At 40.0% G+C, this 15352-nt stretch overlaps 1 protein-coding gene across 1 annotated transcript; it reads left to right on the top strand.

The window, feature by feature from the left end:
- The first annotated feature begins 837 nt into the window (after positions 1-837).
- dap (death-associated protein) lies at positions 838-12653 on the top strand. Its single transcript, XM_053342308.1, has 4 exons — positions 838-1037; positions 2016-2121; positions 8281-8323; positions 11191-12653. Exons 1-4 carry the CDS (start codon positions 983-985, stop codon positions 11308-11310), a joined length of 324 nt encoding a protein of 107 aa, XP_053198283.1. The 5' UTR covers positions 838-982; the 3' UTR covers positions 11311-12653.
- Positions 12654-15352: the final 2699 nt, after the last annotated feature.

The following is a 15352-nucleotide window of genomic DNA, read 5'->3' as shown; positions in this document are numbered from 1 at the left end:
CTGTTGAAGAAGAAAGCAGGGGTTGCGTTTGCGCCACAGTTGTAACAGATTGTGCTGTGCTACTGACGCCATTACGGCTCAATGGTCAGAACGACGGTACCAATGCAGTAACACTGTCTGTCAGATCCAACATGGCTGCCACAGTGTTACAGTTTCTTTAACATAACGGGTTCTTTTCTGCCCAGACTCATAAATTCGTGGGAAATTTTGAATTTACAGTAAAACATTTATAAATTGTCCCCACTGTTGCCAAGTTGTAATAGACCCAGTGCAAAAACACATGTAAGTGCAAAAGTCAGGTTAGAGTATTTGTTTCCCCCTTTCGCAGAAATGTCCATAAACCATTTGAAATCCAATAGCCTATATAGTCAATGTTATAAGCCTGTCTACAATTTAATGGTGAACATTAAGTAGCCTAGTATATTTACAGTTTTGTATCATTTTGAGGTGTTTCACCTCACTATATTGTTCTACTCCACTTCTTTTGGAAGATGGATTTTTCCAAATTCAAATTCATTAGACTACTTTACATGTGTGGATTTTGCACATGCCCATCAAACAGCTCTTAGATGATCTATAGCCTAGGTAAAATGTTCCATTCCACTCCTTGCTGTAAATGTCAGATGGAATATGTAATTAATAATCTGAAGTTGTTTATGTGGTCTTACGATTACTTTCCCTTACGTTTGTTTTAGGATTTGAGAATTTACAAGTGTGACTCTAGACCTAACACTCCTCAAATGTATACAGTACGTCACACAAACGCCTCACGCTTGGCGTCAGCGCGCTGCGTACGTGCTTCAAGCTCCTGGACGACGGCTGCAGGTGACGTCAGCGCGTACCGTTCCCAAACAATGCTCAGGAAAAGCCACGTTGACGATCTAGACTGAAGTGTAGTCCACATTTTGAGGCAGAATAAAGCAGCATTTAGTCTGTGGAAGCTCTGATTCCTTCTCGCTGCAGACTCCAGGTCAGAGAGGACATGTCGTCGCCGCCGAAGGAGAAAGTGGAAACCAAAGGAGGACATCTCCCTGCAGGTAAACCCTCCTTTCCTGTGCTGTTGTTTTTGAAAGCTTCCTATCAACCTGGAGGCCTTTGTTTTTGTGCAGTGTCTCATACTAAAAGAAAGAAACAAATCACATGATGAATCACATGTTGGTTGCAGTCACTAAAGTGGAAGATGCCCACGATTGACTGCGTGACTTTGCGGTCGAGATTCCATGCAGTGTAATCTGCCTTATCTCATTTTAGCACCTTTCCTTACTTCCTGATAGACGTGAGATGTTGCGACATCAACACACCTGGTTATAAAGTAGCGATCGACTATGATCGCATTTTAATTTGGAGCTTTTTAGTTACAATGTAGCGGTGAATGGCAGCTGGATGGCGGTGACGTGGAGGTCATGGGCTCCAGCCTGGTGGATGTGGGCTAAAGAAAAGCAGATAAGGTATACGTGGACTTGAAGCGGTGTAGCAGGGCAGTGAGCCTCAGCAGCTGCAGGACTGATAACACAGTAAGATAACAGTTGCCCCTCGCACCCAACCTGTGATTATTGAGAGGCCCAAACAGGCTGCTGCGTGTCAGTCTTTAACAAACATGCAGTATATGTGAACAGAAGAAAGCAGTACTGTTTCTGTAAACTGCCCCTCTGCAGTGAGGTCAGAGGTCAAGGTCCCCTGCAAAACAGCTGCTCTACAGCTGCTAAGGATTCTTGAGCTAGGGCATATGGGCACTTGCCTTTTTTTGAAATCTTGGTTTTTTAGTTGAGGTCATGTCTAACTTGATGTGAAAATTGTGATTATGTGCAAATTAAACAAATAATACAGGTCCTTACTTCTTCTTAAGTGAATTATTGAATATCTGTGTCTTATTTCTGCAAACACAGTACTGTTTTATATCAATATATTTGTATTTTGTAAATGTTTTCTATTGTTCTTCTTGCATTGATTATTAGTGTCAGTTCATCTGAAAATCAATGTGTGTGTGTGTTTCACTCCACGTGTGTGTGTTACAGTAAAGGCTGGAGGTATGAGGATAGTGCAAAAGCACCAGGTGGCTGCTGCTGCTGCTGTCCCGGAACAGCCGCAGAAAGATGATGAAGAGGAGTACATCAGCAGCAGGTAACACAGAGACAGACACACACACACACACACACACACACACACGAACAGCCAAAGTTGCCCAGTAGTCTCTATTTGTAAGGCATGTGTAAACACGCAACGGTTAGTAGATTATGAGACCGCTTGTGCAGTGTATGACTCCATGGTGATTTGTAAGTTGGTAATCACATACACAAACACACACCCTGCAAATTGTCAACTAAGCAATTTAGCTGCTTTGACTATTCTATAAGGCGATACTGTAGGCAGTTTTGCAGCAGACTTGTTGTGTACTGTTGCCAGCTAATTCGGTAAACAACATAATTGCTGCATAATTACAGCATTAACTTGAGCAGCCCATTCAGCAGTCGCTATTGTTTGCTGTAAGCAGTCTTGGTGTGCATGTTTTGCATCACGTTGGCTCTATTTCCCAGCAACAATTATTGTCGCAATAATTTCTGTTTCCATATTCGCATGTTCAGGTTTTGCTGCTTGAATGAATTGCTTGTAGTGAGGTCACTACGTTCTGCCATGGAGGTGGTGAAAGTTGTGTAAGTGTGTGAGTGTGTGTGTGTCTCTTTCCAGTCCCAGATATGTCTACTCAATATTCATGAAGGCCCGTCAGCTTTTTATAGGTACAGGTGGCATTTTCACACAGCATATCAGTCTGTGTGTGTGTGTATTTGTGTGTGTGTGTGTTAATGACAGGTTGTAAATGACAGCTGACACACACACACACACACACACACACTAAATTATATATTGCATGTTCCTCATCCACCATGCTTTTTGTTTCTTTTTCCATTCCAGTGTGTGCTCAGTATTACAGTATACACAGTTTCCCTGTAATTCAGAGCAGGGATAGTATCAAGCCTATCTGTGGCATAAAGTCATTTCCCTTTGCTCCACTTTCCCTTGTGCCAAGAGGAGCGGCCATAATAGACCGGGCATTAAAGTGGAAAGTGAGGTCAAGGAAATTAGAGGTAAAAAGACAACATAAAACATGCAGGCTTGGCTTATAGTCAAGACCTACATGAGAAAGAGAAAGAACACTCTAGACTACAAGAGAAACACTTGAGACTGACGTTGGATTCATTTGTAGCAGACACTGGTCTGGGTGTGACGGCCATTCCAGCCCGTTGAATATGCGCTTCCTCATTTTTGAATGTTGCTTCAGAGGATATGGAGTCATATTAGTGCTGCGAGTAATGATTATTTCAGTTACCATTATTTTCTCAATCAATTAATCATTTTCAACAACATTATTTTATTAGGATACAGTAGTTGGGAATATCGGAAAATCTTGTGCTTGCTGGTTTGTTTTTAATTTTGTAGTTTTCTGTTCATTGAAGTTATAGAAAAAGAGGAACAGATAGTCTGCCTGATATTTATGTTGTCCACTTTTTTTGTTGTGTTTTTGTTTTTCTTCTGAGAAAAATATTAAATTCTGACAATTTAGTAAAAGTTAAAGTAGTACTGCAACAGTTTAGTTACATTAATGAATAAGTAACTCATGTGAATGTGCTGAATTGTATTTTTTCTTATCATATTGTGTAATAGGGAGATAGTGTTATAGATATGACATGCTGCAGATGCACAGTGTGGGTAGTCTGTATAACCATACCATACCAGACTACTTTGTTTATGACAAAATGAGATCAAACTTGTAGTGACTTAAATTTCTTACTTACACATCTTTGTCTGAATGAACTTCACAGGAAACACAAAAGGGAACATTTGAATGGTATTATGAGGTCTTAGGTCATAAAATGTCATAAAATAGGGAAATAATGCACATTACAAGTTTCTACAGCTGAAGATCATGCATTAAAATGTCTCATTTTGTCCAACTATCAGTGGAACATCCAAAGAGTTGAGTAATCATATAAAACCAGAGAAAAGTGGGAAATTCCCAAATTGGAGAAGCTAGAAACAGGGAGTGTTTGCGTTTTGCTTGTAAAATGATTCACCAATTTCTAAAATAGTTACAGTGGTTATTTCCTGTCTATCATTTCAGCTCTAAATTAAATAAATACTGGATTCATGTATCTGCATTCAAATTCCAAAGAAATGACTCCCAGCCATATTATTTCCTTTATTACTTGTTTTGCAGCCTGATGAATGTGTTATAATACGTTGCTCTGTTAGAGGAGCTGGATAAATGCAGACTCTGTAAATTCAATACATTTCAATACTTTTCCTTCATGTGTAAACTGGCTGCTTGTCTCCGCTGCAGCCGTACAGCTTTAGTATTTATGTCACTCCCAGATATTTCCTATTTGAGCTTGCAGTCAGAGAAGACGAATCATTACTTGGGCTGTGAAAATAAACTAGACAAATACTGCATTTTAATCACCGAGGAAACCCATTTTGAATTGCTGTTGGGCTTGATAAACTCCTCTTGGCCTGGCTGTGTAAACACAGCTCAACCATCCACCCATGCAATGTTTATCTTTAACTAAAAATTACCTGTCAGAACATCAAAAAAAAAAAAAAAGGAGGCTGAGTAACTGCGCTACATCAGGAAATACAGTCAGGGAAACTCTCTCACTCACACACTGGCTGTCCCTCTTTGTGTCACGCTGACGGACGTCTAGCAGGTGGCTACTGGGTAAATTTCGCATTAGTAGCAGCCAGTGAAGCGTTGTAGTCAGGGGAACACCTGCCGTACCCAATCTAGCCGAGATGGACAGATGGGGCAAAGAGAGAGAGAGATAGGTAGTTGGGATTATCTTGAAGAGGAGATGGGAGGGATGCGATGGTGTGGGAAACAAGGGGTGCCATCCAAATGTAAAGGTTTTACAAAGTAGGAAAGGGAGTAATGGAAGTCAGAGGGGGGTAGCAATGGGTGGGATACAGGCAAAAAAAAAGGGAGGCATAAGCCAGAGCAAACTGGTGACCCAGCAATGACCTCCTGCCCGCTAACTGTCATTTGAATGTGTTTTTTTTTCTAATGCAGGAATAAATCTGCTGAACATTCAAGTAAATCCACCCGTGCTGAGTAAAAATGCAATGCTGCAGTGAGAGTTTGAGGAGCAGGAGGGAGGGAGACGTAAGCAAAGGAGCTAAGCACACGTTTCATCAGTCAACATGTTGCTTCCTATTAAAGCAAAATAGATGGAGCCGCTCACACATCATAATGGCTTTTTGGACTATGGACTGCATGTGGAAAAATGACACACAGGGTGATCACAGGCCTCGTGTCGGTTGCACTCGCCGCCCCTCTTACGTATTTTTGGTGAGAGGTGGATATGTTCCAGAGGCTCAGGAGAAGAGCGGGTGTTGCTTGACTAAATCACTGCACACACACACTGAGCGTAGGAACTGTGGTGAAATGTGCAGTAAGCTGACAGCTCATGGTGAAAAAAGTTGAAGGGAGAGAGAGAGAGAGAGAGAGGGAGAGAGAGAGAGAATGGAAGGAAAGAGGGGGAGGGAAGACAGGCAACAGGCATCAGTTCCTATAGCAACCACCACCTCGCCCACGGCAACAAACTTCCTGCTCTGTTGAAGCAGGGAGAGATGGGTGGGGTGGTGGTGGTGGTGGTGGTGGTGGAGGATGATGGATGTTGAGGTGTGGCTTTACAGCTAAAGACAGAGAGGAATACACCATACAAATGGATTATTGCATATTCCACTCTTTGAATTATTAGTTAAAATTTGCATTTTGCATCTCCCTTTCTCTCTCCTCCTCCCTCGTTCTCCTCCTCATTTCCTCTAACTCTTTCCCTCGAGGCACAAAGGGATTCCTCTCCAGGATTCCTTACAGCTCTCTACTGCCCCCTGGAGTCTGTCCTCGTCTCTATCCTCACAGCCCCAGCTCCTCCCTATCAAACCAAACCACAGCAGAGATCCTTGTCACTTTTGGTCTCTCTCTTTGGCCTTGCATTCCATCCTACAGATAGACAGAATAGATAGAAAGGTGTCAGCAGTGTAATCTTACAGCTAATGCAGCTGTGTGGTATCTACATGAATGTATCAGGCCTGTAGTAGGGCAGTGTTGCTAATCTGTGATTAAAAAAGTCTTAAACCAAGTGTCTGTCATCTGTTTAGTGTTTAGTGTGACTAAAACCTGCCATTTGTGTCCATCTGCAGTATGTGACTAACAGTATACATGTGTTAAGCTGCCAGTCAGGTGAGAAGCTTACACTCTTCAGTCTATCTTTTTACACTTTTGGAGGACTCCGGTGCCTGTTAGCTGTCTGTCTTTCTGACACGCTCACATCCCTTCACCCCTGTCTGTCTGCCTGTCTAGACATGTCTTATCTGTCTGCCCTCTGTCTCTCCAGCCTTAATGTCCAGCCTCAGTAACAACATGCTTCAAACGCAATGCTGTCTTTTTTTTCCTCTCATTCGTAGTAGTTTTTTCCCTTCCTTTTGCAGTCAATATTACAGGATTTATCCTGAGATTGCACAATGGAGGTAGTCACTGAATAGAATAGAGGTGTGACAAACCAGCATGAGGTGGATACCAGCCCACGCTATGTCAGTATGTGAATACATATCCAACTGAGTGTGCCTGTTCACCTCAGCCCCATTGTGCCCCACCTCTCAGCTTCAATTGAAACTGTCATACATACAATATGTCTTTGTAGCATGATGTAAACCTCAACTATAATGATTGATGATCTTTACATTTTTCTTCATCTGTCATTTGCCATATTTATATTGATACTCCATATGTTTCTCAAATGAGTTTATTTTAACTCTACTATCAAGCCAAATGTTAGTTAGCCAGAGCACCTCACCAGTAGAACAGCATTCTTTTTATTATTATTATTATTTTTTTTATAATCAGAATTAATTAAGGTTTTTAAACATATTATAGCAGAGCATTAATTGAACTGAAGAACACCCTCGCTAACATGCCATGTTTAATTTAATTTAATGCTAATAGAGAATCTCTCATCCTCACATTTTTTTACAAGTGGTGAGCAAAGAATAATCAGTGAAATTCAACATATTCAGCCAAGTTGTTTACATTCTCACAAAGATAAGTAGCATAAAGCTGTTCAGTGCCAAGATGTTGATTGTGGAGATGGAGGTTAGCCAGATGTGTTGAGAATTAAGTCATAGCAGTTCATTCAATGTTATTAAAAAAAAAAAGTTGGATCATAAAATATTTTAAAGTAAGCAGCAGATGTTTTAAATGTGAAATCCTGTGTGTTTAGATGCTGGCTGCTGAAGTTGCAGTTTGTAGCTTTCATGTGAAACTTTTGAAACATATGTAGGCTGTCAATGAGGTGCGTTGTAAGTTGGACATGCTCGAAGCCACAGCTGATGTCTTTGAGTGGAGTTTTGAAGGTGGCTACCACAACTGTACTCTTTTGCCGGGGGGTGACGATGCCGTTAAATTAGACGGCGCTCGTTTGTCATGTCAAGGTCAATACTTACTCCTGGTTCCGCATTCCTCCTCCTCATCTTTTTCTCTACTTCCATCCCTTCCCTTTTCTTTATGTCTGAGTGAGCGCTCGCCTCCCTCTCTCGTCTCTCCTCGTCTCCTCTCCTCTAACACTCTATTATTATATAGGTATTTCGCTCTCTATGTCCTCCCTGCCCTATCGCCTCCCTTTGCCCCTCCTCTCCTCCTCCTCCTCCTCCTCCATGCGCCCTGACCTGCCTTTACCCCTCATCCCGGGTTCTTTCCTCCACTTCTTTTTCTCCTCTCCTTCTCCCTAAATCCTCTCCTTTGTTGTCCTTCTCCTCTATTACTCTTTTCCTTACATACTCCAGTTTTCTCCCACCTCTCTCCCTCCTCCCTCTCTCTTCTAATGCTTTCCATCCAGAAGCTGTGAGCCCCAGTGTTTGGCCAGGATGAATGGGAGCTATTTAAGCTGCTGGCAGGTCCATCCGGTGTGTGTGTATATATGTGTGTGTGTGTGTGTATATATATATGTGTGTGTGTGTGTGTGAGACAGAGTGTGTGTTGCAGAGGATAAGACTGTGGGTGTTTTGACAACTTGGGATGTTCATATTTTGGCACTGTGTCGCTTTTGGAGTTGTTGATGTCTCCAGATGTGGCCACAACGTGTATAAACTATAACCTTCTTTTTACCTCTACTGTCTGATTACATTAAACACACAGACAATAAAGCACAGGGCACAGACCCGACTGCATATTATTATGAACTCTACAAAGAATTTTTACTTTTCCCTTTCTCTGTCTCTCTTTCTCTTTTTCAGTCCACCAAAGGTCCCCGTGATTGTGTCTGGAGTGGTTACAAAGGTAAGTTACACATACGCAGACCACCAGTAGTGTTGAAATAAGCACTATAATGTGGTTTATATCTGGGACATGAGCTCTATGGGGAGAGGTACTGTAGAAGCTCAGTGCTGAGACAGAGAAAAGAAGAAAATGTGAAAAAAAGGAAGTGCAAGTGGAGGAGAAGAAAATGGGTATAGATTACAGAGGGTAGAGAAAAATTACATAAGTCATCCTAAATGTACTTAATTTTATCAAATGAATATGAATATATGAGCGTTATGGATGGCAGTCACGTAACCATGAAACAGATGGATCAGTGATTGGTTTGAAATTAAAAAAATAAAACCTTGACAGACTAGTGTAATTTATAATAATGGATCATATTTCAGAATTTCTTGTAAGTCAAAAAGAGAAAATATTAGCGCGGTGAAAATATATAATGTTCACACTTTTAATTTTTGACTCTTACCTGTCATTGTTATTTCTATTATGTATTATGTTCAATCTGGTGACATGTAATGATATAATGCAGCTTAATACATCAGCAGCACCACAAACTGCAGCTAAAAAGAAGAACCACAGAGTTGAAGCAACACCTCGCTGACACAATCCTGACAAAAATGGAAGATTATAAGCTTCACAAAGGCCATTTCATTGCAGAAATGTTGGATTACATTATTGCCAGAACAGCATCAGCCCCTGTGTGTGTGTGTGTGTGTGTGTATTTATTTGTTTGGGCTTTTATGGCCTTGACCTGCCACTTTGAAAAGTGGGTCAAAGTCTGTGAAAAGCCATGTTTATTTATCACTGCCATCAAACCCAGAGGCTAGCACTGGGCAAAGCCTCAGAAAAGCCTTTCAGGAGCAAAGTGAAACACTTGAGTGTGTGTATTGGTGTATGTGTGTGTGTGTGGATTGTTGGTTTGCTGGGATTTTTTTTTTTTTCCAGATTTCTCTTTAAATGGCAAAATGATTCAATTATAAAAGTTATTTAGTCTCAGAGAGTTACGTGAACATTACGGCTGCAACTAGCAAATATTTTCATTATTTTCTCAAATCACTTTTTTTGGTGTATGAAATGCCAGAAAATGGTGAAATGATTGGATGACTGAGCACCGTGGTAGACGACTGGTTACAGCTCATGCCACATAACTGCAACATCCCTGGCTGTCATCCAACTGGGGACCTTTGCTACATGTCATACCACTCCCTCCACCCCCTCCCTTGTTTCCTGTGTGCTTCTCCACTTTCAACTGTCAAATGGAGGCAAACAAATGCCAAAAACATATATCTTAAAAAATAAATTAAAATAAGGTCACCATTTCACATAGCGTAAGATGCAACCTAACAGTCCGCAGACCATATATTCATTAACTGTTAGAAACTAAAAATTAAATTGATGGTCAGCGACTTGATGAATGGATTAATCATTGCAGCTAAAGTGAACTGAACTAGAAACTGTAAAGGAAATGTAGGTTCAGGTAATAAATGCTGTCCTCCATTAGTTGGTTTGTGGTTCAGACCACATTTTGAAAATTTTGAGTCAAGTGACAAACACTGCCGCTTTGCAATAAACCTGCAGACAAAGGCCCATATTTCTAAAAACCTTGAATTGAATCATGGAAAGACATTAAATGATCCCTTTATTTCCACATCCCACGTTTTCAAATACTAAACATTCAAGACAAATTTGACTCAAAGTAAAAAGCACCTTTACATCACAGTGTCTTTCAGAATGGATATTTTAGCATTGCACTAAAATGGGTAAAAGGAGGAAGGAAATGTGCCTTGCCAATCACCATGACTACCAGTCACAGTGTATTGCAGTTCTACAGTTAATTTGTTGCGTCTCCCCTCCATACCTCTGCATCAGTAGGACAGAGAAAGAGGAGAGAGAAGCTTTGAGAAGCCTTCAGAAGCCTTCAATAGAGGAGAGAGAAGCTTTGAGCTACAGAAGAAAAGAAAAGGGCAATTGGAGGTCAGATCCATCCATATCCTGCGCAGTTAGCTCTGGAATTGGCTTTAAATGAAAGAAACACACTCACACACATACTGCAGAAGTTTTGTGCCCACCTATACAGCAAGACGCACACATGCAGGAAAGCAAGTGTACAGATGCATATACGGTACAAAACCAAGACACACACACACACAAGATTAGGGTCAAGTAAGGATGGGTTAGGGGAGTAAAGTTCAGCAGTTAGATGAGGGTGAAAATGGGAAGAGAAAAACTGTAGCTTAAAGCAGCAGCAATTGCAATGGGGATAAGAACCAGGTATAAGGATGGGAAGAAACAAATCAACAAAGAAAGTCAGAAGGATAAAAAAGAAATTTCTCTTAGAATGATCAAATTCCTGTTTTAATCGGATTTAGAAGCAAGGCTGTTTATGGGTATTTTTCTTAGAATAAGAGATTTAGGTTGCAGAGCAGATGAGCGGGGATAGATGAGTGCTCCATACTGTACCCTTCACGCACTTTGGAGATTTCCTCATTACTATTATGATTATTAGAGAGGACGGATTAAAACTGGGGGCATAAAGTGCATATACTGTATGCATAAAAACAAACAAACCACCTAAGGTTAGATTACATAAACACTTTAGTATGTAGGTAGCTCTAAGAGACAATGTGTGAATACTGAATATTACTGTACACATTAGTATTGTGTTTACTGTACTGTTATTTTCTCTTTTAATACGTTTGCCTGCAGTGGTCTTACCAACATGTCTGGTAACAATTACATCACCATTAAGAGGCCTGATATGTATATGTTGTTTCAAGTCTTGCCATGTCATTCAGGCTGCTATAACAGGACTATACATGAACTACATTTCAGGTGTGTATTGTACTCTTGTACTCTCCTGATGTGCTTTTTGACTGTCTGTTTAGGGTGATAAGGACTTCACCCCTGCAGCTGCCCAGGTGGCCCACCAGAAGCCCCAACCTGGTATCCCAAAGCTGCCCACCAACCAGCACATCAACCAGCACATTCATCAGCCTCGCAAGTGAGCCAGGCAGCCGTCAACTCCCTCCACCAGCCGGCCTTCCCAATGGAACACATAAGTTGAAGATGTTTCCCCACCAGGCGCAGATCTCCTCAAAATAATCACATTTAAATTTTGCTAGCCTGTTGCATTAATGTAAAGCAGCTTAATGCCAGTATGGCCATTGTAGAAGACCCAGTCTGTACACTCTTGCTGCATCGGTGCACTTTTGGGTCCTCTCCTTAAGGTGGTATAGATGGTGTAGGGTCCTCTAAAATGACTATTATTCTAAGTTTAAACATTAGTGGATAAACTGATCTGAGATCTGAGTCTGTTGGGGGAACTCACACCCCGGTGATGTGCTGACCAGAACCACATCACCACAACCAGCCAATCACAGAAACCTATCAGTCAGGCTACTTAACCAACCGAATCACCTCATAGTGAGGAGCCTGAACTCCAGCCTTCTACCTATGACCTTCACAGACAAAAAAGAACCAATCAACAAATCAGGAGGAGGACACCAGTTTTATATCATCAACAGGAACCAAAAAAAAAGAACACACAGTGAGCAGCTTCTAAATTGCAGAAATCAGTTCGATGTGAGAGAGACTTTTGCCAAATTGCACAGTTACAGCATGGGTAAGAGAAAGTAAAACTAGCCAATTATATGACAGCATTAACCAATAAGTAACCAAAATGCTGAAGTTCCTCTGAATATTGATAAGCATTCCATTTGTGAGATTTAGAAATGTAGTTATTGATCAACTCTTAATTGAAATTGGTCTGTATGTTCAACCAGGGCAAGAAATTGTACATTTTCAATATATTTTTTAAAAGGCCAATACAGGGAGATGAAAAACATGACCCATCTTACTGTACTGACTCATTCAGCTACTTGATGCATGTTGTTAGTGTCATGTCTCAAAACAACCAGATGCTAAAGGAAAAGCTAATATAACTTGAAAAATGTATGTAGATTTTTGCTACAGCCTCCTCCGATGTCAGAGCTTTTACCTTCATTTAACAGAGGGGCCACATTTTTTCCTGCCTCGTTTGAGCTGCAATGAAGTCTATCGTACTCTGGCAATGTTAACTAATTTTTATGCAAACTCAACCTGCTTCATAGTAAAAATCTTCCAGCTGTGCCTCTTTGCTTGACATCTTCTGTTAGCTTTGAGTAGGGTTTTTTTTTTGTCTATTTTATCTGCTACACATTAAAATCAACTGCAGTGAAAACATGTATCCAGAGCCATTTACTGTGAAGCAGCTGCAGGGTTCTTTGTGTTTGCATTAAAATTAGTGTTAACATCACAGGGGAGTAATGTACTTTATCAGGAGAGGAACAAAGCCTGACTGGGATGAGCCACTGACTGTACGCTGAAGGTAAACACATGAACATATTAGAAGAATAGCGCCACTATTTCTACATTCCACAAAAGTGTTAACGGTTTCTGTTTTCTTCTATCAGGAATAGTGTCAGCCCCCCCAAAATCTAGATCCACAGTTCCCCAGGAATGATGCATATCAACACTCACAGACACATGCACACATACACACCACCCTTTTCCTTAATCACCCATCCCCTTACACTGAAGTGTAATTTGTTGCAACACTAATGTTCAGGTTTCCAGGAAAAAAAATGAAATTTATCTTGCCAAGAAGGAATGATTTCCTGTGTTAATTTAATTAAGTTTAAAAGAGTTTTATTTTTGTTTGTCTCAGTTTCTTTTTTTTCTTGAGTAAATTGTTCAAATTGTACAAATCTTTAGTCATTGAGTGGACTTAGGTATTAGGTGTGGTTGTCATAGTAAATAAAGATATAAACTATCTTCAAATATCAAAACCTTGTTGTTCTTGAGACTCATTTGAAACATTTGTCATGTAAAAAAAGAAAAAGAAAAAAAGGTTCTCATCTTGGTAACGGTTCTAATATTTTGCAAAGTTCAAACTAATCTTTCTTGATATGTTGGGTCCTGCACATCACCTCCACTTTTTTAGCATCCCATTGTGCATTAGTAGCCTACTCTGCACTGAGGGATTAGGGCTCAGGTGTTGTTTTGAAATGAAACAGAAGCATCTTTCCAAGAACTGTCCGCTGTTTTTTTCTTTTTCCCTTCACTTCACACAAACACACAAACACTGTGTGCACCAGGTGTTAGTGCGTGTAATCCATTTTTACACGAGCATCTGCAACCAGGTGTTCTGTCAGCCCATGTTAGCCCAATAAAACACCCACTGCAGGCTTAGTTGGTACGAGGCTCTTTCAGGAAGCTGAAACTCCCCATTAAAGCAGACAAAATCTCCTTGACTCTCCATGGTTGTATATAGTTCTCTCAAGGTGGCAGACCTCTCATCTGCTGCCATGTCTTATTAGACTGACTGGAAGGGCAGGATGAGAGTGAGTCACTGATCAAAAATGTATCATGCTACTCTGCTCACGAATCTCTAGCTATGAGGAATTCATCCACATCGAAGAAGGTTCCAATTTTATTTATACATCTTAATATATTTTGGAAAGGTTAATTTTACATGTTTTTCTAGTCTATGAGCTAGTAAACATTAGATCATTAGTTGCAAAGATTGACACCTAGAACACCCATGCTAGAAAATGCTGAAATAAATTTTAAATATGTTGTCTGTTGATTTAAAATTCAGCTCTAAATTTAAATGATTAAACATCAATTAAGAGGTGCGTAGGTTTACTTCTCATGTCAGTGCATCATTTGTGGACTCTGACAGCTTTGCTCCAGCTGTCAGAGCCCCTCAGATATACACTGATGGGCTCAATCCACGGATCAACAAAAAACTCCAGCTGTGGTTTTGTGTCTTGCTGTTTTACACTACAAATACACACCTGATGTTGTTCAAGATACTGCTTACTGTGTGGGTATATTCAGGAAGGTTATCCAAAGCTTCAATTACCTGTGTCAGCAGCTCAAAGAGGTTAGCCATTTGTCAGAAATTAAAGACTAAAATGTACTTTTTGTAGTTTCTCTTCCAACACCATAAAAACACTCAAGGTTACAGTTTAAGGCACTTTACTTTTTTCAGTCTCTCTCATTTACAGGCACTTTATTACATCAACCCTAAGTATACACTGCCAGCTGTTGGCCATGTGGTCCCCAGGAAAATTCAAACTGGCTTTAGCTAGTTGAGACCGGTCATTTCTGTGATGGACTAGTCTGACAACCTTCCAGTGATGCTGACGTTTACTGAGTCAACAGGCAGAAGGGAAGAAGAGATATTTCAGTCGTTCAGGTCAGGACATTCTTTTGTTCACGGTCATTTTGATAAGGCGGCTATATTAAAATGTCAAGGTTTGACTCCAGTATTGACAAAAACAAACCTCCATTTTTATTTTTTTTATGTTCTCAGCATTGCACAATACCATGGGTGGTACTCCTCAAGCAGCACAATGACGAGATTTCATGTGAAACTAACCCATTTTTTCATGTGTCGCTGTAGAGAAAGTAACATACAGTACTTTTATCACGTTTTTGTTGCTCCTGGGAGAAGACTTTTGTAAGAGATCCACTCTCTGAAAAGTTTTTCTCACTTTTTTCTCAGTTCCTTTTTAGTTCACACATTGTAGGTAACTCTCGTGGTGATTCACTTATGAGAAGCAATCATTTATTCATACATTTTTCAGCATTTTAGAAATGATGAAGTATTAAAATAGTATTAATAGTATTAAAAAATGAAAATTATACAACTGTCATACCTTGAACAATGGGATAGATCACATTTTGTTCTTGTTAAATCACAGAAAATCGAGAAGAATGAGACCAAACAGTGGTCAAGTTGATCATATTTGTATGCAGCTATTGTTAATAGATAATACCTCAGAAATGTTTCATTACTATTTCATTCCCAAGAGAGGAACAAAATAATTGATTCTTTTAGTGGTTTTTTTTTTACATTAAAATTCAATTATTTTATTTTATTATTTGACTTTATTTATGCAAGTACAGATGAGATGTATGTTTACATTATTAACTTATATTTAATGTTGACAATTATGTTCAACTTATCAAGATAAGCTTTTTCTTGTAGAGCCCATTGCT

The sequence above is a fragment of the Scomber japonicus genome, chromosome 21, assembly GCF_027409825.1.
Source record: "Scomber japonicus isolate fScoJap1 chromosome 21, fScoJap1.pri, whole genome shotgun sequence".
Lineage (NCBI taxonomy): Eukaryota > Metazoa > Chordata > Actinopteri > Scombriformes > Scombridae > Scomber > Scomber japonicus.
Note: the sequence above shows the minus strand (reverse complement) of the source record. Positions and strands in the feature narration are given on the sequence as shown.